General features: G+C 35.2%; 2 protein-coding genes across 2 annotated transcripts; both read right to left on the reverse strand.

Annotated features, from left to right (window-relative positions):
* Positions 1-1,370: 1,370 nt before the first annotated feature.
* LOC127838173 (disintegrin and metalloproteinase domain-containing protein 12-like) lies at positions 1,371-25,383 on the reverse strand. The gene is made up of 13 exons (XM_052365752.1): positions 25,295-25,383; positions 23,453-23,673; positions 22,261-22,400; positions 21,509-21,641; positions 21,059-21,095; positions 19,482-19,569; positions 18,272-18,359; positions 17,039-17,122; positions 15,096-15,253; positions 6,965-7,056; positions 6,289-6,385; positions 5,837-5,915; positions 1,371-1,655 (listed from the first exon to the last, which is right to left on the reverse strand). The coding sequence occupies exons 1-9, from the start codon at positions 25,381-25,383 to the stop codon at positions 15,237-15,239; spliced, it is 897 nt and encodes a 298-aa protein (XP_052221712.1). The 3' UTR covers positions 1,371-1,655; positions 5,837-5,915; positions 6,289-6,385; positions 6,965-7,056; positions 15,096-15,236.
* Positions 5,833-11,593, reverse strand: LOC127838172 (C-type lectin domain family 12 member B-like). Its single transcript, XM_052365751.1, has 5 exons — positions 11,549-11,593; positions 11,298-11,379; positions 6,965-7,056; positions 6,271-6,385; positions 5,833-5,915 (listed from the first exon to the last, which is right to left on the reverse strand). Exons 1-5 carry the CDS (start codon positions 11,591-11,593, stop codon positions 5,833-5,835), a joined length of 417 nt encoding a protein of 138 aa, XP_052221711.1.
* Positions 25,384-26,637: the final 1,254 nt, after the last annotated feature.

The following is a 26,637-nucleotide window of genomic DNA, read 5'->3' on the forward strand; positions in this document are numbered from 1 at the left end:
GTTCCCCGAATAAATACGTTCTTGAAGATGATGCGTTATACTACATTAATCACGGAACAATACGCTACGTGTCGATTCTGGTGCGTTATATTTTTCGATTTGATATCACAATAACAAAAAGCATGGCTTGGCAAAGCAATATGTATACAGTCAAGATAATTATCAATTCATTTGTTCTTGGGATCGAACCAGATCGTAACAGAACATATTGTTTCTTTTATAACATTGACTTCAATCACTAGTGACGAGTTGAATCTAGTGACATTTTGATTGAGTATATTAACACTTATCAGGCAAAACATCCGCATGCGGAGGTCAAATGTTTAAACTGGAGCACTAGGCTTAATTATCGAGATAAGACTCGAAATTGTTAAATAAGTACGAGTTGATGCGTTGCCAAACATTTAACAACTACCAATACGATCTATACGATATATATCTTTCACGATTTCATTGATTGTTACTTGACAAAAGCCCTTTGTCTGCATGAGTAATATATAACCCGGATAACCAACGACTTCATTTATTCTTGAGATCGTACCAGATCGTTACATAACATGATTTTTTTATTTCATAAGATCGATCACGATCATCAGTGATATTTGGATTTTGCATATGAACACTTATGACAGGCAATAGCTTTGCATTAGTCGAGAGCTGAACATGTGTATATATGTCGGGGCATGCACTAGACATAAGCAACGCTTACTTGTTACATCTAATAGTGATGATTAAATAGACTCATACAGGTATGTAAATCAGTTTTGCATTTATTTATATGTCTATATTCATTTGTTCAAATATGTTAAGCTCTCTTTCAATCGCAAGCAATTACATGTACATAAAGACTGACATAAAATTATTCTCTGTTTGAATGAAAGACCCATGGCGTGGCTCAGAACTATAGTTTATCTCCGCCACACATTGCTTGCTTTCTCGTGCATTCTGACGACGACTAAGTACGCGGTAGCATTGCCGATGCCACCAAGAGCGCTTTCGTCAGCGACCTATTAGGGACTTTTTGGACATGTTCAGAAGCAACGTAATTCCTAGAACGCCGTAGGATCGCCATAAACACGTCAAGCACCAACGTCAATGTTTAAAAGAAAACCGTGTCTGGTTGTAAAGACGCCAAGGCAGTGTGATGGGTGTATAAATGATTTGCATTCTCATTGAACAATTCAGATATCATTTCTCTCCCTTTTGTAATTATGTTCATGCTTGTTTTCATTTTATTCTAATTATATGATTGTTAAACATGGACATTTGCTACATTTTCTAACTTACTAACTGAAATATATATTTAAATTATATTCTATTCCTAATTTATGTAGCTATGTTTTAGGTTATTAAGAGACGAAGAATTGTAGCACAATCTATACACTTTATATATTTTCAGACCTCTCGTTACATGATGTAATGCTACTTTGCTGTAATCTGTGAAACTTAAGAAGTAATTTTCTTAAAACTTCACAATTATCAAAATACTTCATTAACATTAAACTAAAAACATTCTGAATATGAGATCACATGTCGGTACGTTTAACACAGAGTTTAATACATCGGGATGTATTGTGATATAATACAATAAATTATAGTCAATTACTTTCCGCAATTCAGTGCCATCTCAACCAACGACCGGCTCGCTTGTCATCCTGAAAATAATATACAAATTAGTTTTGATAGCAAACTATTAAATACAAATTTAACAGAGGTAAACGTTGCCAATTTAACATGAAATAAATTAATACATTTTAGGTATAATTAAAAAAAAAATTCAAGTTGAACATATTTGTGAAATGCACACAACTTATGATTCTATAATTGAGCTGCATAAATAACAAAAAGAGAAAAGTATTTTCAATAATGTTTATTTGATTTGAAACAGTGATGATACGATGTCAATTTGTGTTCCCACTAACGTGTTTGTAAATCAATCTTATCTAGTGTGATTTGTTGAATCGTTAACAAATGCTTTTCTTGTATAACGGAACAATAGGTAGAATCTAATGTTTTGAATCATAATCGTTTGCTTATCTGATAAATTACTTGCACGACCTTAAGAAAACAAAACGATATCAGTCTTGACTAAATCAAATTAATGAAATACAAATACAGATATCCATGAAATGCATTTTTGACCGGCATCTTATGTTTTATTTAACACAACGACAAGAGAAGACAATATATCGCATCGGCAGGGAAAAATGCTAATTGAACATTAAGCCGAGCTGCATTTTGTTTTTTAAAGATCATAACGAACATGAACGTAACGGAACATTATTGTGCTATGATATTCAATCTTAGCATACATTTGAAGCGGCTGAATGTGTATGTCATTCAACAGAAAACATGCTATATGAAAAATTATAGCCATGAAGATAATTTTGACAGACTTACATATCTCAGTTATGAGAAAATATTGTTATTTAAAATTGTATTTTTAAAATTTCGACGCCTTGGAACGGTCAATGCAAAGGAGTAGGGGTTTAAACCGGTTTTACAGCGCTCAACCTCACACTTGGCCCAGCAATATTCAAGATACATATAAGTGTACATAACATTTAACCGCATAGCATTGCAACCCAAATTAAACAATAATAAAAGGTAATTAAACGCATTCAATTTAATTTCCATTTAATAACTCAATGGTAGGAAAGAGACCAGAGCAACAGAGTTACAACTTTTGAGGAACGATTAAATGAAACTAAGAACGAGTGTCAACTACATCCCTTCTTTAAAAAAAAAGGTTTTAAGAATATAGAATCATAAAGTAAATATTTCAGATCATTATCGCGCAAATACAGGGAGAAGCAGCAATAATGGGTGTAAATGATCCATTATACAAATCTTGGTTGTTTATGTGACTGCTAAAAAATAAAAATTAAAATTAATCAAACAATAAACGCGATTAAAAGGGAAAATATTAATTAAATGTAACGCTTGAAACCCGTTGACCTGTGCAAATAGACTAAAGCAGTGAAAGTGTGTCGTAAGAAGCAATATAGAAGCGATGACGTACAAAAAATATATTTAGCCAAAAACAGTGTAAGTGTATTGTATGAAGCAATTAAGAAGCGATAACACGATGACTTGAAAAAAATCCAGGGGCAGTACTTTTAAATAAAAAATAAAAATATTAATGGGGCTGTACTGTGAAATCAAATTACTAATACATGTACAACCAGCTGAGAAGAATATTTAAAAATCAAACTTACTTAAAATGGTCATTCCATTAATTAGTCCAAATTTTTAGAAAAGAAAGATAAAGTGAATCGAAAACCAACAAGCATGTCTTTTTTGGCAAGTCCGTTTACATCATTATCTTTTGAAAAAATGAGTTAATTAAATCTAAAAGTTTAATATAAACTTTTTATTTAAAATATTTTAATTTGCGAACACGCTTCAAAAAATCTCCATAAAATTATGGTTGGGAAATTCCATTCATTAGATGATATTTTAAATAAACGTTATAATGTGAAATTAAATCACCATAATTTGAGTGAAATTTAGCAAATTTACTTCTTTGGTTATGATACAAAAAACCTTGTTTTTGTAAACGTTTTGTAATAAGTTCTGGGCTAAGGCTTTGCGATTCCTTTCTACCGGTTTAAGCCACCGATGTATTTTGACATGACCCCAGAATTAATGGCGTTTGGTTTACCAGTTTCTCTAATCTAATATATGTATTGTCAAATGTGAATTTTCCAGTTAAGGATATTATGCCAGGCCGTCATAAAAATTTCAGCTATCAATTTTTTTGGATAGACCTTCCCAAAACGGTGGCTCCAGTTTAAGTATGTTTATGTTTGAAGCTGTGCTTCATGTATTGTAATGTTTTTGTATCGGTAATCGGTACATTGTATAGGCAAGTGTTAATCTGCCTAAAATAAAATACTAGCTGTTGTTAAATAATATTTCCTAAAAATGTCATTATTTTTTATATTCTTTTATATTTAGCACAATAACTGTATCTAAATAAAATTATTGCAATACGAATCATTTGCAAACATATATCTTAGCATTTATACTTACCTAGTAGCTTTGATAAACAATAAACTAAATAAGTCATACTGGATTAAAGACATTAAATACCATGTATGAAAAAAAAGAGAAATCAGTCTTCTATAATAGCTTGTTCCTTCATAATTTGCAAGCGACTTAGTGTCGCACAGATGACACAAGCAAGAAAAACAACACCCAACTCAGCACAAGACCAAATAAAAATGGCGCGGCAGAGGCCGACGAATATCCCCACGCCGCATGTTTGACCCAGGGGCTCCCTAAGGTTGGTAATGGGGCCATGCATAGTTGAGATCGACCGTATTGTCATTAGAGATTTTCAGTAGCAATTTGAAGTAAATCGGTGTAGAAATGAAGAAGTAAATGTAAAATAACCCCCCAAAATGAGTGAAAATCTCTGACCCGGCCCAACCCCAAACCCAATAACTTTTGACCCAGGGATCAGATCCAAATTCCGATTGGTGCACTATCGCACATATGCTCATAGTACCATGTGTGTAAATATCAAGGTTCTAGTGCTAATAGTGTATGAAGAGATGATGGCCAGGACGGACGGACAGACTGTGGAGATAACCACATAGGTAATATATTTCAAAATCTAAACGCGGACCCTTATTTCAAGTTCGAGGTCACAGGTATCAAAATTTGTATGCGCATGGAAAGGTCTTGCCTAGATATGCACTTGTTCTAAATATGAAAGCAATAACTGAAGGGACACAGAACTTATGAACTTTTTTGAATCGCGGTCGCAGATTTCGAAACCTAAACACGGACCCCAAGTTCAAAAATTTCATACGCATGGAAAAGTATTGTCCAGTTACACTTGCGTACCAAATATGAAAGCAATATCTGAAGAACCACAGTCGGCTTGAGTTTTTTTCGAATCGAGGTCGCAGATTTTGAAACCTGAACGTTGACCTAAAGTTAAAGGTAAAGGTCACAGGGGCAAAACACTGTATGCGCATGGAAAGGTGTTGTCTAGATACATATGCGTACCAAATATTAAAGAAATATCTGAAGGAACACAGTAGTGATGAGCCTTTTTTGAATCGCGATCGGAGATTTGGAAACCTGGACGCTGACCTCAAGTTCGAGGTCAAGGTCACATGAGTCAAAAATTGGATGCGCATGAAAAGGTCTTGACAAGATACACATGCATACCAAATATGAAAGCAATATCTGAAGGAACACAGTCGTTATGAGACTTTTTCGAATCGCGGTCCCAGATTTGGAAACCTAAACGCTGACCTCAAGTTCAAGGTGAAGGTCACAGGGCTCGAAAAGTCATGCGTATGAAAAGGTGTAATCGAGATACACATGCATACCAAATATGAAATCAATATATGAAGGAACACAGTAGTTATGAGCCTTTTTCGAATCGCGGTCGCAGGAAAATCTCTGACCCGGCCCCACCCCAACCCCGATAACTTTTTACCCAGGGGTCAGATCAATCTTTCCGCGCCGTCACCGTCGCACATATTCTCATAGCTACTTTATGTGCAAGTTTCAATGTTCTAGTGCTAATAGTGTAGGAGGAAATGGTTGCCAGGACGGGCGCAAGAACGGCGGAAATGACCACATAATTCCCACTTTTTCTCCGAAAAGCGTGGGTATAAATAGGCGGACATAACATACAAGAAGTATTTAAAGGAATCACTAAATAGGCGGACATAACATACAAGAAGTATTAAAAGGAATCATGCATTGGCATTTTATTTACTACTTTCAAAGTTAATCGATTGTGTGTGTTCTCTAACGATAACTCAGTTTTCCCGGATGCATATACAGAGTTAGAGTACTAAGTGTAACTTACAATTCTCCAGTGCTTTCCCAGACCCATGTCCCCTCTGTGGCTGTATCGATACCATCCATCCAGAACTGCATGTAAGCATCTTAAACAAGTCATGCGTAAACTATACAAATTAAACAGAAAACAATTTGTGGAATATAAAGAAGACGTAGAAAGCGTGGAAAGTGGAAACGGAATAAGCAAACATATTCTAATAAGAAATGAAACGGAAAGGATAACCAAATGATGACGATATGACACACACGCGAGAACGAGGAAGAAGCAATAACTATAAGAGACAAAAGAAGAAAACTAAAGATATAGTTCATAATTATATGAATCCCAATTTAAGCTTGAATGACGTATTTTTCAGATTTCAAAGTACTTCGTATAAAAGTCATTTTTTCATTTAATACGTTAATGTAAGCATGCTTTTATTATTAAACGTTTGCAGCTACGACTCAACTCAAACACACAAGTTATTTGTCGCTTCATGAGTTCTTTCTTCACAAACTGGTTTTCCTCAGTTGTCATGATTACAGCTAAGTGGGACCGTTCAGCCTCGCATGCTTTCTGAAAAAAGAGAAATATCCAATCATAATATACAACGAATTACTACGACTTTAGTAAAAAAAACAGTGGAAACGACATGCTCAATATTTTGAAGTTGAGTGGATGCTTAGGATTTTTAAGTCGGCTATTCATCGCGAAAACAATGTATTACATTAAAACTCAGTAACAAATAAAACGCATCCACAAAAAAGCTATTATTAGCATAAATGGAATGTTGAAAGTTAAATAATTTTGACGGCCGTATGAGGTTACAAACTGTATGTGTTCCTTTTTTTGCAGCCAATATAGTGTGACTATTTAGGTGACAGCTGTATGTAAACAAAGACCTTTGCATCTTGCCATTTTTAGTTGCACTGGGTCCCAATATAATGTATATGTTTACTCATCGGTAATTTTTGAGGTTTATAAGGCCACGTGTGTTTTTGCTTCTTGCTTTCCTATTTGTCTGTAATAAGATAATAACTGTTTTGGTAACAACTGTATTTACAAACACCTTTGCAGCTGGCCATTATTTAATCGCACGGCAAACAATGTATACGTTTATACATCAACTACTTTCGCTCGATTTGTTATACGAACCTTTGCATCGGACCACTGCTTCTTGGCTTGGGCCTCAATCTTGTAGCATGAAGTCTGGAACTGAACCAATCCCGGGGGACAGGCGCCAGCAGCTGTTGTGGGGAAAATAGGAAGCTAATTAATTCATGAACATGAATTGTTGTGTGCGTATTGTGGTTCGTTCATCTACATATATATATATACTTGTTGTTTTTCGACGTCGACTGATTTGGAAAGTTGGGACTTCTCGAGTAAATTATGCGTTGACAATTTACGACGTTCTAAGACGGAAAATAATGGATGCTTTATCCAACATTTTGTTCAAATGTTGGACACTGTACTTAGGACAAACTAAAAGGAGGAAATTAAAAAAAGATAAGTTTTAAACATGTATTAAAACAAAACATTCAATGTATTGTGCTGATAGAATGAAGAGCAAATGATAAGAGTACGGCCCTAAACAGCTCATTCCGCTGTTAAAACTAATATGATTATATACACGATTGCTTTAAAATATCAGTACCTGACGAACTCTTTTAGCCATTATAATTTAGAAATAATTCCATATATCTGCCACAGGCCTTGAACAACATCGATTCGAAATCCATGTTCCTCAGTTTTCCACTGCAACACGTGATTTCGGGAAAGTCATATCACGTTAAGATCCAAACTCAGCATGCCATGCGATTCCTAGGACAATTATATTTTATACAATATTAAAAACAATTATAACAAGACTGGTATCGTTGTGTTTGAACCAGTTGATAATAGGTATCGTCAGTACATCGTTAATCGTCTTCTATTCACCACAGGAGTCGTGTGTGTTTTATGAGCGATTAAAAATACTCCTCTTTCTTACACTATAATGTTTGATTAAAGTTCTAGTTAAAATTATTTAATCAAAAGTGTCCTTTAAAGACTTACCTAATTGGATACATCCATAAAGAATCAATAGCAATATCAGATTCACTGTGCCTCTGCCTTACGCTTCTTCGAACGTTTAGTGAAGTTGAATTGAAATGCGACTCGCGTATTTGTAAGCAGATGTTCTTACACACATGGATGGTCAGATCATTAATACATTTAGAAGTGTTCACCTGATAAGGTGACATCTCTCTACCTAAACAACGGATCATATGGACTATGTCTACTGCTTAATCAAAACTCTGCCAAAACAACGTTGCATGTTCTTCATTCACTTTTAAGTATAGTTACTCATTTGTGTATGTTAAACGGACCAATAATTGTGTCTTTTACCATTTTATTTGCGCGAAATCTTCCTTAAAGCAGCATGTTTGTTTACATAATAAAACCCAACACGATGCATTCATCTATTTAAAGCTATTGACTTTGGGCGACACTGCAAGTGTCTACTTAATCAAAAACATGTGTACTACAATGAACACTTTTCTCAGTATTTTCCATAAGGCAACGTCATTCATATTTCAGTGTTGATCAGATTAAATGAGCCGTGTTCTGTGAAAAGTGGGTTTCATGCATGTGCGTTAAGTGTCGTCCCAGATTGGCCTGTGCAGTACGCACATGCCAATCAGGGACGACACTTACCGCCTACACTGATTTTTCCAAGAAGAGATTATCCGTAAACAGAGCATATCATAAAAGCGGACAGTCGTCCATGATTAGCCTGTGCGGTAATGCATTAAACCCCCTTTGTACAGAGCACGGCTAAAATAAACAATTCAAGAGAAGTTTAGGATACCAAGCCGTTAAACTACCTTCAAAGCATGTGTATTGATTTTATATATAAAATAACGACACTGTATACTGTGCATTATGTTCTCTGTTTGGAAAAAGAGGCACCGAAAAATGAGTACTATCTAGTTCAGGCGTGTGGTTAACATTCCGAAACCTAAGCGGCAAAAGACAAGGGAGAAATACGACAGGAGTCATCAGACACCAATGAAACAAGATTAAGATTCATTGCAATTAATTCATGAAACTTAAACAAAATTGTTGATCTTGACAAAAGTGTGTCCGTACGACTTTGATATTTCAAAATTTTGTTTTGTCTGCAAACGGTATTGTTGTTAAGAAAAGGAAGCAATGAAAACAATCGATCAAAACGTACACATAATCAATTATTGTTACAAAAATGTTTGAAATCCATTATATGTTAAACATTAAAAAATATAATTAGAACTGTATGCAAACAATTCAACAATTAATGATGGTATTAGGGTATTTAAATGTTTAAATTCATTAAAGACACAGACACTTGACAAATGTCATTTTATCACTTATGTAACCATAAGATTCTAAAAAGTGACCTAAAGTTTTATCGTTTGTGTTTACTAAATATAAATTGAAATATCATTCTTTATTAAGAAAAACTAATACCTTGTTTATGGACAATATATTAAGACTGCTTTTGTAATGCTTTTTGGCGGTGAATTGGAAAATACGCGAAGCATATGCACAGCTATACATTGCAGAAAGAAAAGAAGGAGATAAAAAACATCAACAAAGCCATAGTGTGTATTGTCATACTATAGCGCGAAATAGTATAGTCAAAGGGCCTGTTGCCGTATTACGGAGTGAGCATTTTTAATGTAATGTTTATTTTATTATAATTTTGTATTTTTAATATTATTTGCTACATTTGTGCACCGTTTAGATTTTTGTAAAATTGAAAATATATTAATATTTCCACTAGTATGTAATAAGTGACATTGGTATCCGTTATATATGCAAATAATCAGTTTACTTATATATTAAAATCAAGAATATTTTCCCATTTCAAAGAGTGAGAGGGAGATATACAATACTGAACTACGTTAATTTACAAGATCGTCGTAAGAGCACTCTGTACAGTATCTGATAAAGTACTTTATACAACAATCCGATGTACGCTTGTCACATGCTTTGCATTGTTATCACGAGTGTCAATAGCTAACGATAACATTACGCATTTAATCCTTGGACTGATTTCGACGAATTAGTCATTTTCACGACGTCTTCATCATGCGACCAATTACGCGTTCTTTGTTACAAGTGTTCATAATATAGCAATTAAGGTATATATATATATATATAAATAAATAAATATATATATATATATATATATATATATATATATATATATATATATATATATATATATAAATAAATAAATATATATATATATATATATATATATATATATATATATATATATATATATATATATATATATATATATATATATATATATATAAAGCTGACAGTCAAATCAACGCTTATCTATGGTTCTTACCAGCGTTGATTTTACAATAATGGCGGTCTTTTGAAAGAATAACGAAAAAATGTGCAGTTCAGTATTCTTCAGCCATGTATTGCTGCTTTGTAATACAATTTTTAAATTTGTGGTTTACTCTTCGCACTTCAATGATAGAGAATATAAGTTAGTTTGGATTACAGATACGTTTGCTAAAACCTAAACCACTTGCATAGCGCGTGGTTCAAGTGTTCATGCCACGAAAACAAATATACAAGTATGCAAATATACTTGGTATTCTATTCGCGCCATCCATGTATCATGCTACTTTCTTTATTTCGAAAATAAACAAAACAAAACACAACTAGTACACTAGACATCTAATGATGTCGTGTTAACTAGTAAATTTACTTTCATTTCTCTAGATTGATTAAATTGCAACTCTTGAATAAATTACAATGATAACTTAGATCTAGTCATACAACAGCGATGTTAATAGAACGTACGATAATAATAAATAGAGTGTATTGATGGGGAAATAATGGCAAAGCTTTTTATTCCTACCGAGATTTAAATATCTAATTTAATTCTTCTATAACTTATCACCTGCTTGTAACTGCGTTTCACCGAAATTCCAATTACACATATATTCGTGGAAATAAAAAACAAATGTGAAATCAAAAGAACGGCTAAATGAACAATTATTAAGAATTTAGTTTACCAATATTTGCCTATAATATTATTTAAATTATAAGAGTTTTATAATCAACGCGTGCATTTTGATTTCACATTTGTTTTTTTAACTCCACGAATTTATTTTCAGCATCATCATTGAGAAACACCTGCATCATAAACGCGACCATTTGCACAACTTCATTGACTTTAAGAATGCTTTCGACCGTGTGTGACATGATGAGCTATGGCATGTTATGAGAACATTCAACATTAACAAAGGTCTGGTGCAAGCCATTCAAGAATTCTAGGGAAACGCCAGCACCGCTGTGCTACTCAACGGACAGAAGAGGAACTTCTTCAGGACATCAGTGGGCGTTCGTCAGGGTTGTCTGCTCTCCCCCGTCTTGCTCAACATGTACAGTCAGAAGATAAGATAATGCTGGAGACTCTCTATTACCACCACACCTCTATCTGCACCGTTGGAAGACCCATCTTCAACTCGATAATCGCTGTTGACATTAACCCCATGAGTGGCACCAGCAGTGAACTTCAAGATCTCACCCACATACTCTATGGCAGAGCAGGAGCCTACGGGATATAGGTCAGCACGGAGAAGTCGAAGATCATGGTTAACACCAAGACGAACACCAGTGCAGACATCACCATGAACGGCCAGAAGCGAGATGAAGTGATCAACTTCAAGTTCTTGGGCGCACCCTGTCCAAGGATGGTACCAGTATCGCTGAGGTCCGAATCGCCATGGTGACCGCAGCGATTGTAAGAATAAGCAGGTTGTTGAAAATCAGATCCATCAGCTCCCCCACCAAGTGCAGGCTCTACAATTTCTTCGTAGTCTTCATCCTACTCTACGGCTGCGACACCTGGACCCTTCACGCGGATACAGAACGCAGGATACTGGCATGTAAACATAAATATCTCCAAAGACTTTCCGCATCTCCTTCAGGGAGCACAAGACCAACTAGTACGTTCATGAAAATGACTGCAACAATTGTTGGTCCACAAGAGGCCTTACTGGCGACCGTCAAACGACAAAAGCTGGCTTGGTTTAGACACGTCACCAGACACGACTCTCTGCGCAAGCCGGTTCGCCAGGGCATGCTAGAGGGGGGTCAACGTCGAGGCCGTCAGAAGAAACGAATGGACATCCCTCCCGATGGATAATTTACTTTCAGCAGCACAAAGCAGACCTGACTCGAGGAGGATTTCTTTATCGGCTTCTCTCACTCCCCGCCCCCCATATTGCAAAACCGGTCAAGGGATTGATGCTGATAATGATGAGTTCTTTTTGAAATACCTGTTAACTCTGCCTTGTTCTTCTTGAATGATTGGAGCTTTTATGAGTACATCCGTTTAACGACCCTGGGTGTCATTTAGCTGAGAGTTTGATAATTGCAAGTGTTCCGTATTTAATATTGTGAAAGTAAGTCATTAAGAATATGTGAAATATTGATAACAATGCACACAGGGATAGAAAACAAAAAAATACACATTTAAGAATTCAACCCAATGAATACTGTAACATATTTATCCTTAATATTAGAAGTATAAGAAATACAAAAAAAGGTTTTTATACATATTTTGTGTTGAAAAGTCCCACTAGCAATACTAAGTGTGTGTATTATTATGTCTGTTTTTAAAGATTTGTCACTAAGTTATGCATGTCACTTTTCCAGAGTATATCAACGTACTTTGGCCCCCTGTGACTTCTTTGTGATCACACCTCTTCAATTTATTTTTATTTACAAGTATTTACAATAGGTTTACTGGTACCTCAGTACGTATACTTTTTCATTTGTAGTTATTATTTCCATTTGTTTGTGAACATTGACGAAAACTGTTTTGAAGATATTACAGAATCACAAACGTATTATATTGATATAGATTATTTTTACGGAAGTTCAAGAATCATACCTCCTTTCAGTATATTGAGACACAACTAAACGTTACAACACATGTTTATTTATATGTATTGAAATACACGAATCTACTATCATAGGTATGTTTTCTGTATATCAAGATGATATTATCAGCAGCTAATTGCTACCTAGAATAATCCAGTGATGATTGAATCACGCGTGTCACCTATCACTCACAAGATGCCATTGACACCTTTGAGGACACATCATCCAAGGTGAATACATTTAAATACACCCTTGTTTACATCGATTGATTAAAATATGTTTAGTTTTGACAAATATTGTTTAATTTTCGAAATAGCACGATACTAGACCTTGACTGGAAAGTAACGTAACAAACCCTACTGCGAGTTCATGAAAATTGAGTCGTAAAGTTATCTTTAACTTGTTCACTAGGTTTTATATTTTGGGATCAGCGTGTCATTTGTATACTGCAAATCAATGAAACGATTGAATATCCATGCACGACATTAAATGCTGACTTTTCTAATAGCTTGCAACCTTTATCTGAATACCACATGTTATATAAAATGACACTTTGATTTTATCATACCGCGTTCTATAAATTGAATATCTAAAACACAGATACTATTTGAATTATCTTATGTTTAGGTCACCTCGTCACATGAATGATTGCATGTTGTAAAGTCACCTGATATGCATATACAGGTTAAATGCTAGGACGTCAACAACACGTGTTTGGGGTTTTATCCGTATTTATCTTGATACAGTCTATTGACGAGTGTTTATATCATTAATTTATCTCAAACTAAGATAGTTGCAATATAGATTGCTATTTTATCAGCCAAGTTACATATTCAATATAAAGCAATCTTCGGACTTTGAGTTTTCATACTCTGCATTGATTGTAGGGCGTATGTAAACAGTACCAATTACAATAAAGTGCAAGTAAATGTCTTAATAAGATCATACGTTTAATCATACCATAGTTAAACACCCAACGATCCTTAAACAATATATGCGAATAAAGAAAGTTCATATACATTATAAGGAGAGAAGTTCTGAATAACCCTTCTAGTATTTCAAACTCAATTAAAAGTCAGTAAACAAGATTGATCACACATAACGCAGAGTCAATAAATATAAGTCTTCATGTTGCACCTCTAGATTTACAATGAACTATTATTAATAATGAAGTTCAAACTAGTCTTTATGACAAAGGTGATGATTGTGGTTTATATTGTGTTATTTTTTTATTTTTTGGAAGGTACTGTCCAAAAATTGATACCAATAAATCCATAATAAGCGCACCCCTGGGTATAAAATAGGTTTTTTTTAATGCTATATATACTTATGTATTCAACATATTTTAACACAGATGTCATGTGTGCCATAGATTCGTGTGAATTGTCTTTATATAATAACTTTATTGTGATATATACGTATATATCATCGCTGACCAACCGCTCAAACCACGTAGCTACGAAATGCCAACTTGTCAGGAGAGAGAAAAAACCGTCTCATTTGTTTTATAACGAAGTTTTAGAAATTGAAATTCTTTAAAAAATATCAAACAAATGAAGCTGCAAAATACGGTATAAGCCGTAGACGCGTAAGTCATACTGAGCAGTCATACTGACAGTCAGACATAGTAGCTACGATATTTTGTCACCACAGTTTTGTCATTTTTATGAGGTAAGACAATTCGTCCGGATAGGAAACCTCGTAGTTGCAAATACTTTTTTTTATAAAAACGTTTTTGTCAAATTTGTCCAAACGAAACGACGTACCTATAGGTGAAATGGCGTCGCTACGACTTTTCGCCGGGGAAAAAGCCAACAATCATTCCACAACATTTCGTCACGTGGCTTTTTCAAGGGCTCTGATTGGCGTAGAGCTACGAGATATAGCACAAAACACGCGCCAGACTTCATATATTCGGAAAACACGATACAAATATTTTGAATTTTTGGAGCTACGAGGTTTGAGAACGACAGCGACGAATTATGTGGTTCACAATTATTGTGCAAATTGCGACAAGTTCGATACAAATGTACATTATTTCACATCTTAATGTCAAAGAAAAATAAATTGTATCTTTTAAACATTCTTAACAACCAATCAACCTGAATAATGTTTGTTTTCATTAGTCTCCGAGTGCAAATACCTTGATTTTCAATAAAATTGTATACACAATTATGCGGCCGCCATTTTGGAAAAAAGGCCGCCATGTTATTATTTTTTGGTGGTTAACGGGTTTTTTAGAAAGAGCACATGTTAAGGTACTTTCATGGAAAATTTGGTGATTGCTTACAAGTTTGCAAAATTTTGCTGATAAATGAACCTAAATCCCCAAGCTACTCACAGAAACTATTCTTTGTCTTCTCAGCGTCCACTGTCACTCACATCAAACCCCTGCAAATGCATTCTATAAGTAGCTGCTTCGTCATATATTCTATAAATAACATCACATGCATATTTCTTTGTCTTCTCAGCGTCCGGTGTGTCACTCAAGGTCTACACCTGCAAAACATCGTGTGGATTTGCTATTACATCATACATTCTATAAATAGCATATCAGACACATTCTGTGAATAGCTTCGACGTCATATATTCTATAAATAGCAGGTTCTCTGTCTTCTCAGCGAAGCTGTGTCACTAACACCAAACCGCTGCAAATACATTCTGTAAAATCATAATGATTTTAATAGCAGCTTAAACACTTTCAGTGAATAGTCATAAGCAATCAACTTGAGAAAAAATACCATTTTAGTTTCGCACCGCGAAAGTGGAACACCCACGGCGATAAGGACGTCGCAAAATCGTACATGTTAGCTAATTTATGAACAAAGTGTTAAATGTGAGCTATTGTGCTCAGTATATGTCCGTTCGTCTGTCTTTGTGCGTCTTGCGGTTTCGAGTACGAGTTCCAGTTTACTTTGTTACTACACGAGAAGCCTCATTTGTAGCTCAAATCGAATGAACAAATCGAATGAACATATTTCCGGTTGTTAATTTTGCAATATCTAGACCAAGTTTGATTTGGTACAATTTTCATAAAAAGTTGGTTAACACTCCATACGCCACATTTAATTATCAATCTTGGTCAAAAAGTTTATATTGACAAAGCCATGATCGAGTTCGAACCTGGGTCATTTTTGTCCAAAAGCTAGGCCATCGTTCTAAATTTGATAACAAAATGAGCCGTGTTATGTGAAAAAGGCCTTTTAACGCACGTGCGTACAGTGACGTCCCAGATTAGCCTGTGCAGTCCGCACAGGCTAATCAGGAACGACACTTTCGCCTAGACTGGATTTCTGCAAAGATACGACTTTCTTGAAACGAAAAATATCATAAGCGCGGAAAGTGTCGTCCAATATTAGGCTATGTGGGCTGCACAGGCTTATCTTGAAAGACACTTTACGCGCATGCATTAAACCTCCTTTTCACAGAGCACTACTGAAATGTATATAGTCAAGCTTTAGCTCGTGACCACAATAGAACCAAAGTGTTTGGCTAAATATTGATGACACTTTGATAACAAAAAATTATCTTGGCAATACTTATAACATTACATGTAGGCCGATTTGAAAACTTTGTACACGTTTCCGAAATCTAGGTCACGAATGTTAAACTTTGAAAAACAGGTTAACACTAGACGACATATAAATTACTCGGTCTCGATGAAACTAGGTAAGAATTATTATTTTAACACTATCTTATCAAGCACATTTGAATCTAGATCACGTGTGTTAACATTATAGTCACTCGATAAAAACTTTTCAAAAATGATTCAATACTCTGGAAAGCACAGACTTAACGTAACGAAACTTGTTTAGATTGTAACTTTTGACAATATCTAGCCGCACTTCAGATCTGGGTCCTGCATATCTGACTAGTGAGTATGCGCTTAAAATGTTAACGCAGAACTTCCTTACCAATATAGTTGTGACATGTGGGAATCAATATTGTTGAATAATATATCAGAAGTTCGAATCTGCGTCTAGTTTGTTTAACACACGCCATCAAGTGAAGTCTTCGACAAGTGGTGTGTCTTGATAACAGGTGAGCGCTTGAGGGCAAACAATGTCCTCTTGTTTCAATGGCGACTTTTTGAGAAACAACGGACACCGTAACACAGTGACATGGGTTGGACGATTGAACGATCACGCGTTTGATTAACGATAATTTATTGTATGGTTCACCCTACAACATTAACTTATATATGACGACCCCAATTATATCTGACTTTTATGATTGTAATCAACAAAAATGGCTTTAACGGGTCTCCATACCAAAGGAACTTACTTCGGGGGAGTTGAACACAATGATCTCTGACAATAATAGTTTCATCAAGGTGCCAAAGGACCGGTCTGCGAACAACTGCGACGCCTGAAACAAATAATAAAGTGTACATTTAAATCTCGTGAAAACATGTTAATAGAATACTCGTTGATAGAATTCCATAAATGTTCAGCTATCACTCCCTTACGAAATTATTCATTGTTCTACATATTTATGTTATCGGAAACTTAACTTTAACTCATTTGAACACAAACTAGTATTTGACAATTAAAAATATTATATCAACGCGACCCTATCGATTGACGTACCATAACATTGCAATTCACGACCGATATTAACGTATCTCGTAATAGGAACGTGGACATACATTTAACGAACTTATACAAAACTCGTTATTGAAACGACAGTTATAATTAGATTCGTAAAAATAACTTAATTAACAACCAGTTTTGACTATTTTATCGTCAAAAAGAAAACAAAATTGCTTTGAATTAGAACAAAATTTGATCGAGAGTACAAACAACTGTTACTCCTATGGGTACTAAAATTTAACGGTTTCTTGGATCGAAAAATATTCGCGGATCAGAGACAAAGGTTGCCTACAATACCTGGTAGAGTCGCTAATTCATGAAAGAGAATATGCATGGTTATTTGTAGTTAGACAAAATATGTGGAGTCATAGTGGCTTCTAACGAATTTTTTTAGAGTCGTTTTCATTTCCAAATAAAGAAAATACACGCACAAAATGAATGTAAGTTATGTTTACAATTCGTTTAGTTGGGCCGCGCTTTGTTAAACGGGAGTTAAACGCATCAGGGACGACACTTTCTACTTTTATTGTATTTTTCGTTTAACGGAAGACTGTTCTTGATAAACATTTATTTAGGCTTCTGACAGAAAAGGCTTATTTCAGACGAACCAGTACGCATATGTATTTAACCCATTTTTCACAATTTGGTCGATACTTAATAAATAGGAGCTTGTTTCAGTATTTTAGCCAATATTTGATAAAGTATACTATATCTATACTAGATTAACTGCAGATTGCTGCGACAAATTATTGCGCTAAAGGAATCGCGTTATAAAATGCAGTTGTCTTGTTTGTATAAACTTATATAAACACTGACCCGAACCAGATCGAAATTTCACGTTTTTTTATTTAACTTTGACTACCAGAAGAAAAGGGTATGATCCGATTGAGCCCTACAAACAACCAATACAGTTCCAATCACTTACGATAAAGCCAGTGAAGACGTACTGGAGAATGTTTTCGTTGTGGAATCTCGCCATGGGAGGGTCGACCACGATACCCTCCTCTATGTACCTGTAGCGTAAGAGGCACGTGATCACAAAAAATAACTGGCAATTTACAAACAACTGGCAATTTACAAACAATTTGCAATTTACAAACAACTGACAATTAGCAAACAACTGAAAATTTTTATAAACATTTGGAAATTTACAAACAACTGATATTTACAAACAGCTGGCAAATTTACAAACAAATGGCAATTTACAAATAACTGACATATTTACAAACAACTGGAAATTTACAATTAACTGGCAATATACAAACAACTAGGAAGGTACAAACAACTGGCAATATACAAACAAATGGATATGTTCACACTTTTTGTTAACGAAAAAAATCGTTCATCAATAGAAAATACAAAACTATGATTTGAAGGTTTGATAGAACAGGACATAATAGTTTATTTCGACTTAAGCATATATTTATCTTATCGAAATTTCACGTTTTTTTATTTAATTTTGACTACCCGAAGAAAAGGGTATGATCCGATTGAGCCCTACAAACAACCAATACAGTTCCAATCACTTACGATAAAGCCAGTGAAGACGTACTGGAGAATGTTTTCGTTGTGGAATCTCGCCATGGGAGGGTCGACCACGATACCCTTCTCTATGTACCTGTAGCGTAAGAGGCACGTGATCACAAAAAATAACTGGCAATTTACAAACAACTGGCAATTTACAAACAATTTGCAATTTACAAACAACTGACAATTAACAAAGAACTGAAATTTTTTATAAACATTTGGAAATTTACAAACAACTGATATTTACAAACAGCTGGCAAATTTACAAACAAATGGCAATTTACAAATAACTGACATATTTACAAATAACTGGAAATTTACAATTAACTAGCAATATACAAACAACTAGGAAGGTACAAACAACTGGCAATATACAAACAAATGGATATGTTCACACTTTTTGTTAACGAAAAAAATCGTTCATCAATAGAAAATACAAAACTATCATTTGAAGGTTTGATAGAACAGGACATAATAGTTTATTTCGACTTAAGCATATATTTATCTTATCGAAATTTCACGTTTTTTTATTTAATTTTGACTACCCGAAGAAAAGGGTATGATCCGATTGGGCCCTACAAACAACCAATACAGTTCCAATCACTTACGATAAAGCCAGTGAAGACGTACTGGAGAATGTTTTCGTTGTGGAATCTCGCCATGGGAGGGTCGACCACGATACCCTCCTCTATGTACCTGTAGCGTAAGAGGCAAGTGATCACAAAAATAACTGGCAATTTACAAACAACTGGCAATTTACAAACAATTTGCAATTTACAAACAACTGACAATTAGCAAACAACTGGAAATTTTTATAAACATTTGGAAATTTACAAACAACTGATATTTACAAACAGCTGGCAAATTTACAAACAAATGGCAATTTACAAAAAAAATGACATATTTACAAACAACTGGAAATTTACAATTAACTGGCAATATACAAACAACTGAGAAGGTACAAACAACTGGCAATATACAAACAAATGGATATGTTCACACTTTTTGTTAACGAAAAAAATCGTTCATCAATAGAAAATACAAAACTATGATTTGAAGGTTTGACAGAACAGAACATAACAAATGATTTCGACTAAAGCATATATTTATCTTATCGTCATAAACATAAATATGCAAAAAACAGCATGCGTGTCAATAAATACTAAACATACATCCTTTCGAATAAATATCAATTTAAAAGGAATGAAATGCAGCATGTTTTAGTGAGGATGTGGTTACTACATAGTGATCACATAATGTAAACGTGTAGTTTAAAAATTACAACACGTATATTATTATTGTAAGCTTATTGTCTTTGTGAAAAGTATATAATTTATATAACATATGTTCTCGCATTTCAAAGCCTTTTAAACAAAACATGGCTAATATTCTTAACACTTTCTTATTTGAACTATTAAGTAGTTCGATTAACTTAAAGATATTTGGGCGAAATCTATAATACTTTGGAATTAATGTCTTCCTAACATCTGCATAGTAAGGACAAAGTGATATTCATCCTCGTTATCACTAATGTTGCATAAAACACATTTACATTGATCTCTAACAATGTTCTGGTGTCTACCCGTTTTAGTAAATAATTTGTGAGAAGACAAACGTTATTTAGCAAATAGTAATTTAGTAATAAAGCTTTGACGGATGTGTCTGGTTTAATAACCGTATAAAAACAAGTCCAACACATTCTTTTTTCAAAAGTTGTACAAGCTACCTTGCGGCAAAATAACAATTCATTCTAGTAACAAATAATGAAAATAGTAAAACCATAAAACTATAACATGTATTGTGTAATGGTAAATGTAATAAATATTGTCGAACAAACCGCCGCCAAGTGTCTATACGTATGTCATATGTTTCACACTGGCTGAATTGCGGTGAATGATTGTTTAACGTGTGACACTTTCAAAACATAATCAATTTAATAATATGACGGTCCTTCTTGGACAATTATTATGTATACACGCCAAATAAGATCCATTTTGTGTGTGTAGACTTGATAAAACTATTTGGAAATACAACATTTTACATGGTGAAAACGTCCAGTGTCCTTACCCACAGTGACATTTATGAAAAATACTCTGTAAAATATCAATATCTGCAAGGCACACAACTGACACATTTCCTGCAGAACACCATGGTCTTTACCGAAACATTAGCCCGGTGGCCTCACCTGGTCTTCATTCCGTTGGCCTGGTGCCTCCCTTGTGCTAGAGAAGTGGGATAGAGTATGTCGGTAACGTCATACTGAGGAAAAAGCTGAGGAACGTATTATGTTCTTTTTATTTCATTATTAAAATAGTACTATATCCACGAGTTTTATCTTTTCAACAATAAAGTTTTCATATTATATAATAGTGTTTAATAATAAAATAATTATACTTATAATTAATTAATTAATAATTATATAGTTAAATAGCGAATTGTAATCCATTAACTTCGATACGTAATCATCACAGAAAATAAAAACACGAGAGGCATACATATGAACAACGTGATTAACATGTGTATTTACTTTAGTATTGAGTCACTTATAAATAAAAACGCCACCGACATTTTACTTTCAATGATATTTGAATGGACAGTGTGATGTTTCCTGTGCTTATTATGTGCATAGTCCTACCTTCCGTCTTGCACACGTGCTTGTCACCCTGGTAACGGTACATCACGTGATTGGGCGACGTTGACGTCTGATCCGATGTCCGCTTCATTGGATAGATGAACAAGCTCGTGTTGCCAAAACTGAGCAACCCTTTCTGTTATGAGAGCATAATTTCTTTATTTCAAAGTTAAACTACAATCATGTGTGATATGGTTGCCTGTGACCTTAAAATATATGTTTAAAGAAGGTGACTCGTGTTTTCATAACTGAGCATCTATTTTTGTAGAGAGACACTAGTTTGTTTTCAAAATTATTTCACAAGAAAATACAATTTAATATTGTTTTTATTGTATCCATTTTCTTCAATTTGTAGGATTGGTAAAAAAATTAGTAAAGTGAATGAATATTATTAAAATGAATGAATATTATTCTTACAAAATCGATACTATTTATCACAATGCTTGAAAAGTTATCGATCTTGCAAAAATAAGAGGTTAATATCACTAACTTTTAACTGGTACATGCATTTTATTTACGCCCTTTCTCTTAAAGCTAAAACTTATTGCACTGAAATCAGACATAACATATTGATGTTTAGCTCAGTTGAATCGAAAGTCCAATCTCTTTGAATATATTTCCAAATATTGATCATGTGAAGAACAAATACGCGTTTTCTTTAATACGATCTTAAGAACGCTCCCTTGTCTTCTACTTCATTATGACCTCAAATCAATGAAACATGCTCCCTATGTCATCGACCCACACGGCCTTACCAGCCCTCCAAAGACGCTGGCCGCCACACAGGAGTCGTTGTGGGCGCTGGTTGCTCCGGTGTAGTAGCATGTGACGTCATGCTCCACGCAGGGGCTCACCGTGGAGTGGCCGCTGCCGTTTACGTGACGGATGATGCAGCCTGCAAGTACATTTTAGCCCCGTTCTGGAAAAGTCTGGGCTTAATGCACGTGAATAAAGTGTCATCCCATATTAGCTTGTGCATTCCTCACAGGATAATTGGTGACGGCACTTTCCGCTTTTATAGAATTGTCCATTTACAGTAGACAAAAAACAGTTAAGGCAGAAAGCGTTGTCCTTGATTAGCCTGTTCGGATCGGACATAGTATTAGGCAATCGCGATAATTTGTTAGAAATATAATTTGCATACTTTGTTATTTTTAATTTCTTAATTTCATGAATATAAAAAACTACCTTGATCAAAATAACTGATAGATAAAATTACACGACGCATATTTACTTTCTAAGATAACTACTTAAGCAAATGTTATATATAATAGTCGATTTTTGTTGAAATGAGATTTAAATTTAAATTCAGATATACGATAGACTGTCATCATTAACCTCGCACTAATCTGTATGCATTAATATATTAGACTACCATAAGGATTAATAATAAAATCCGGTACTAGAAGCGATTGAAATCGATTGAAGCGTACCGCACAAAGAAGACTGTTATAAACTTTGTCTATTCGTGCAAAACGTTCGCGAACGAAACCAAAGGCAAGCATGGAAAACAAATCAATCATATAATTAGTTAATGACAGTTCACGAATGCCAGGTCATTATGCTATGGAGTTATTAATAATTTAGCCGCAATTTGAGAAATCGGGTCTTAATGCATACATGTGCGTAAATGGTCGTTCCAGATTAGCTTGTGCAGTTCGCACAGTCTATTTAGGGAAGCTGCTTTCCGCATTGATGGATTTGGTTGGTTTAAATAGTTACTTTTAAACAAACATCTAGTCTAGGTTGAGAGAGTCATCCATAATTAGCCTGTACGAGCAGCACAGGCTAATCAGGGGCGACACTTTAAGCGCATGCATTAAACTCCGTGGCTAATCAGGGGCGACACTTTACGCGCATGCATTAAACTCCGTGGCTAATCAGGGACGACACTTTACGCGCATGCATTAAGTTCCGTTTTTCAAGAGTCCGACTCGTGTAAATTACCCGATGACATCATGTTCGTATTCTTTCGCAGAGAGATCGCGAACGTTTCGTTGCCGAGAGACACTCGGTACTGCAGTGTTGGCGGCCGCTCCCGGAACTGCCTGACGTCGACCTCGGAAGGTTCTGTTCCGTTCAAGAGATGCACGACAACCGAGTGGTAGTCTGACACTGAAAACGTGGACAATATATTCACGTGCGGATCAGTTATAATTGTATATGAACTGATTGGTTTTTGAATAGGCCGATGGGCAAATGTTTAACTGACGACATTGAATGTAATTTATAGGCTTTTGTGTATGTATTAGATCTATGTTATTGCGTTATATACGACAATTTGAACGAACGAACAAGCATAACAATAACACAAAACAACCGGAACTGAAAACATGAAAGATCTATCTACGGAATTGTAGTTGTATGGGGCGGGGATGTGAGCAATACGGTGCGTGAAATAATGTAACTATGGGATTTCGCTTTAAAATACCATTTCAAAAAGTGCAATGGGTTGCAATTATTTAAAGTTATGTTTTTGAAAACCTGATTTACAAATGATAACAAAAAGCACTGTGTTCACTAGTTTAGAATACAACAATAAAACATTGGAAGTTTGAGAGGAGAGAATTTATTAAAAAAAGAAATTTGAAATGTACGCGGTTTTTGAAGTACATGTACTTGTACTCCCTTTCTGACTTGTGACCAGTCGTAGCCTATAAACACACAAAGACTCCCTGTTTGACTTGTGACCAGTCGTTACCTATTAACACCAACAGACTCCCTGTCTGACTTGTGACAAGTCGAAGCCTATTAGCACCCAAAGACTCCCTGTCTGACCTGTGACAAGACGTAGCCTATTAACACCCACAGACTCCTTGTCTGACTTGTGACCAGTCGTTGCCTATTAACACCCAAAGACTCCCTGTCTGACTTGTGACCAGTCGTTGCCTATTAACACCCAAATACTCCCTGTCTGACTTGTGACTAGTCGTAAACTATAAACCCTAAAGACTCACTGCCAGGATTGTGACCAGTCGTAGCCTATTAATCCCAAAGACTCCCTGTCGGACTTGTGACCAGTTGTAGCCTATTCACTCCAAAAGGCTCCTTGTCTGACTTGTGACTAGTCGTAGCCTATTAACACCCACATACACCCTGTCTGACGTGTGACCAGTCGTAGCTTATTATCAACCACAGACTCCCTGTATGACTTGTGACCAGTCGTAGCCTATTAACCCCAAAGACTCCCTGTCTGACTTCTGACCAGTCGTAGCCTATTTACACACACAGACACCCTGCCTGATTTTTGACAAGACGTAGCCTATTTACCCCAAAGACTCCCTATCTGATATGTGACCATTCGTAGCATATTAACCCCAAAGACTCCATGTCTGACTTGTTACCAGTCGTACCCTATAAACTCTCAAAGACTCCATGTCTGACTTGTTACCAGTCGTACCCTATAAACTCTCAAAGGCTCCTTGTCTGACTTGGGACCAGACGCAGCCTATTAACACGCAAAGACTCACAGAAAGACATGATCCTGTCAAGATATGGACATGTTACTTCAAAATACTCCCAAACAGACGGGCAAGTTCCTGTATAGCCAACACCTAGTACGATCGGCCTTGAACAACGTCCTTTCCAGGCTAGCCATACGCTAATCATTCAGCCATACGTTGTTTTTCTTTGAGGTATGGGCAAGTTCATTTTTCTTCTTCTCTGTAGCCGTCACGAGTTTGATCAAAATCTCAGAACATGTAGCATCTGCCAGCGTCGTCTGCCCCTAAGAAGGAAAGAGTACAATTTCTCGGCTTGATCCAGCAGTATCTTAATCTTGGATCTTACTTGGTCATTTCGGCTATTAACTGGCTGTGCAGGCATTTGTCATCAAGTAAATGACCCCACAAGGCCTTCTGGATAGCTTTCTCTGCCATAATGTGCACAATTGCATTTACCCCATATACAGTATCAAGTTTATATTTTTGAGAACGGTGCCTTCCATAAGAAATCTTATGCCCCCAGCAAGTTGATAAAAATGTTTAAAAACACCCCAATATCAGAACAATGATTTTCAGGCAATTACTTTGTGGCGCATCAATGATGATTATAGCAGCCTTCCAGTACAAGGGTTGGTCAAACGTCACAATTGTGTGAAGTTTTAACATTGTAACATGTTGTTGAAGAGGGTAACTTTGAAAAGCTTCCTCAAAAAGGCTTATGGGCCTCTTCAGCCGTCTTAAACCAGGTTAAAGGTCTAGACTTATGTTTAGGTGAATAACGCTGAAACGTTTGTCGCTTGGTATTGCGATGTTGAAAAACATATCGGACATACCATAATAACTCTAATTTTTCGAACGCTTAGTTTTTTTTAAAATGGTTTCATCTTTAAAAAATAAGATACATAAACATATTCCTAGGAGTCATAGTCCGAAAATTTAAGACCCGCTTGAAAATGGCATATTGCAACAACGATAGGATATTCCTCGGTTAAACCTCACTTGTCAAAATAATAGAGTGTGCTAGTAAATACCACTTCGCAAAGTATTAAATACTTCAAGAAAGGTTTGAAATGAATCTAAAACCATGTAATATTGTAGATGTTGTTTTACAGAAAGATTTTAATTTGATCCCCATCTACAAATAGGAGTATTTAATATTCCGTAGGATGACCCTCCACAACAATCAGTATAATCACAATCGGCAGTTGTTCCCGAGGTGATACAACATGAAAACGGTGAATATATCAAGAAGATTGAAAGATAACATTAAGCTTGCAGCTGAATCATATCAACCGTATGTTTGTGTATTTCGAGGCTTATGAGGTCATTCCGCGCCTGAGGCTAAATTAATTATCTTGCGTATGTCTGGTATACATGCCTACATACCCCCAAAAAAGCGTGTTTGTGGTCATTTGGACGCCATGTTCAATTTCTTCGTTGCGTAATATACATTATTTTTAATTATCTTATTGTTTTATTTGCATCATGAGACCTAGGTATAGACACCAAAATCATCAAATTTTAGTGGATACTTTCATAGTTATTTTCATAAGTATATTTTAGTGGCCATCTTGGCAGCCATTATGGACGCAATGTAATATTTCTGTATGATTTAATACACTAACACAATGTCTGATGATCCTAATGTGTTCTTTGATCCCTTAAACCTAGTATTAGACACTAAAATTA

Source organism: Dreissena polymorpha, chromosome 7 (genome assembly GCF_020536995.1).
Source record: "Dreissena polymorpha isolate Duluth1 chromosome 7, UMN_Dpol_1.0, whole genome shotgun sequence".
NCBI classification, from domain to species: Eukaryota; Metazoa; Mollusca; class Bivalvia; order Myida; family Dreissenidae; genus Dreissena; species Dreissena polymorpha.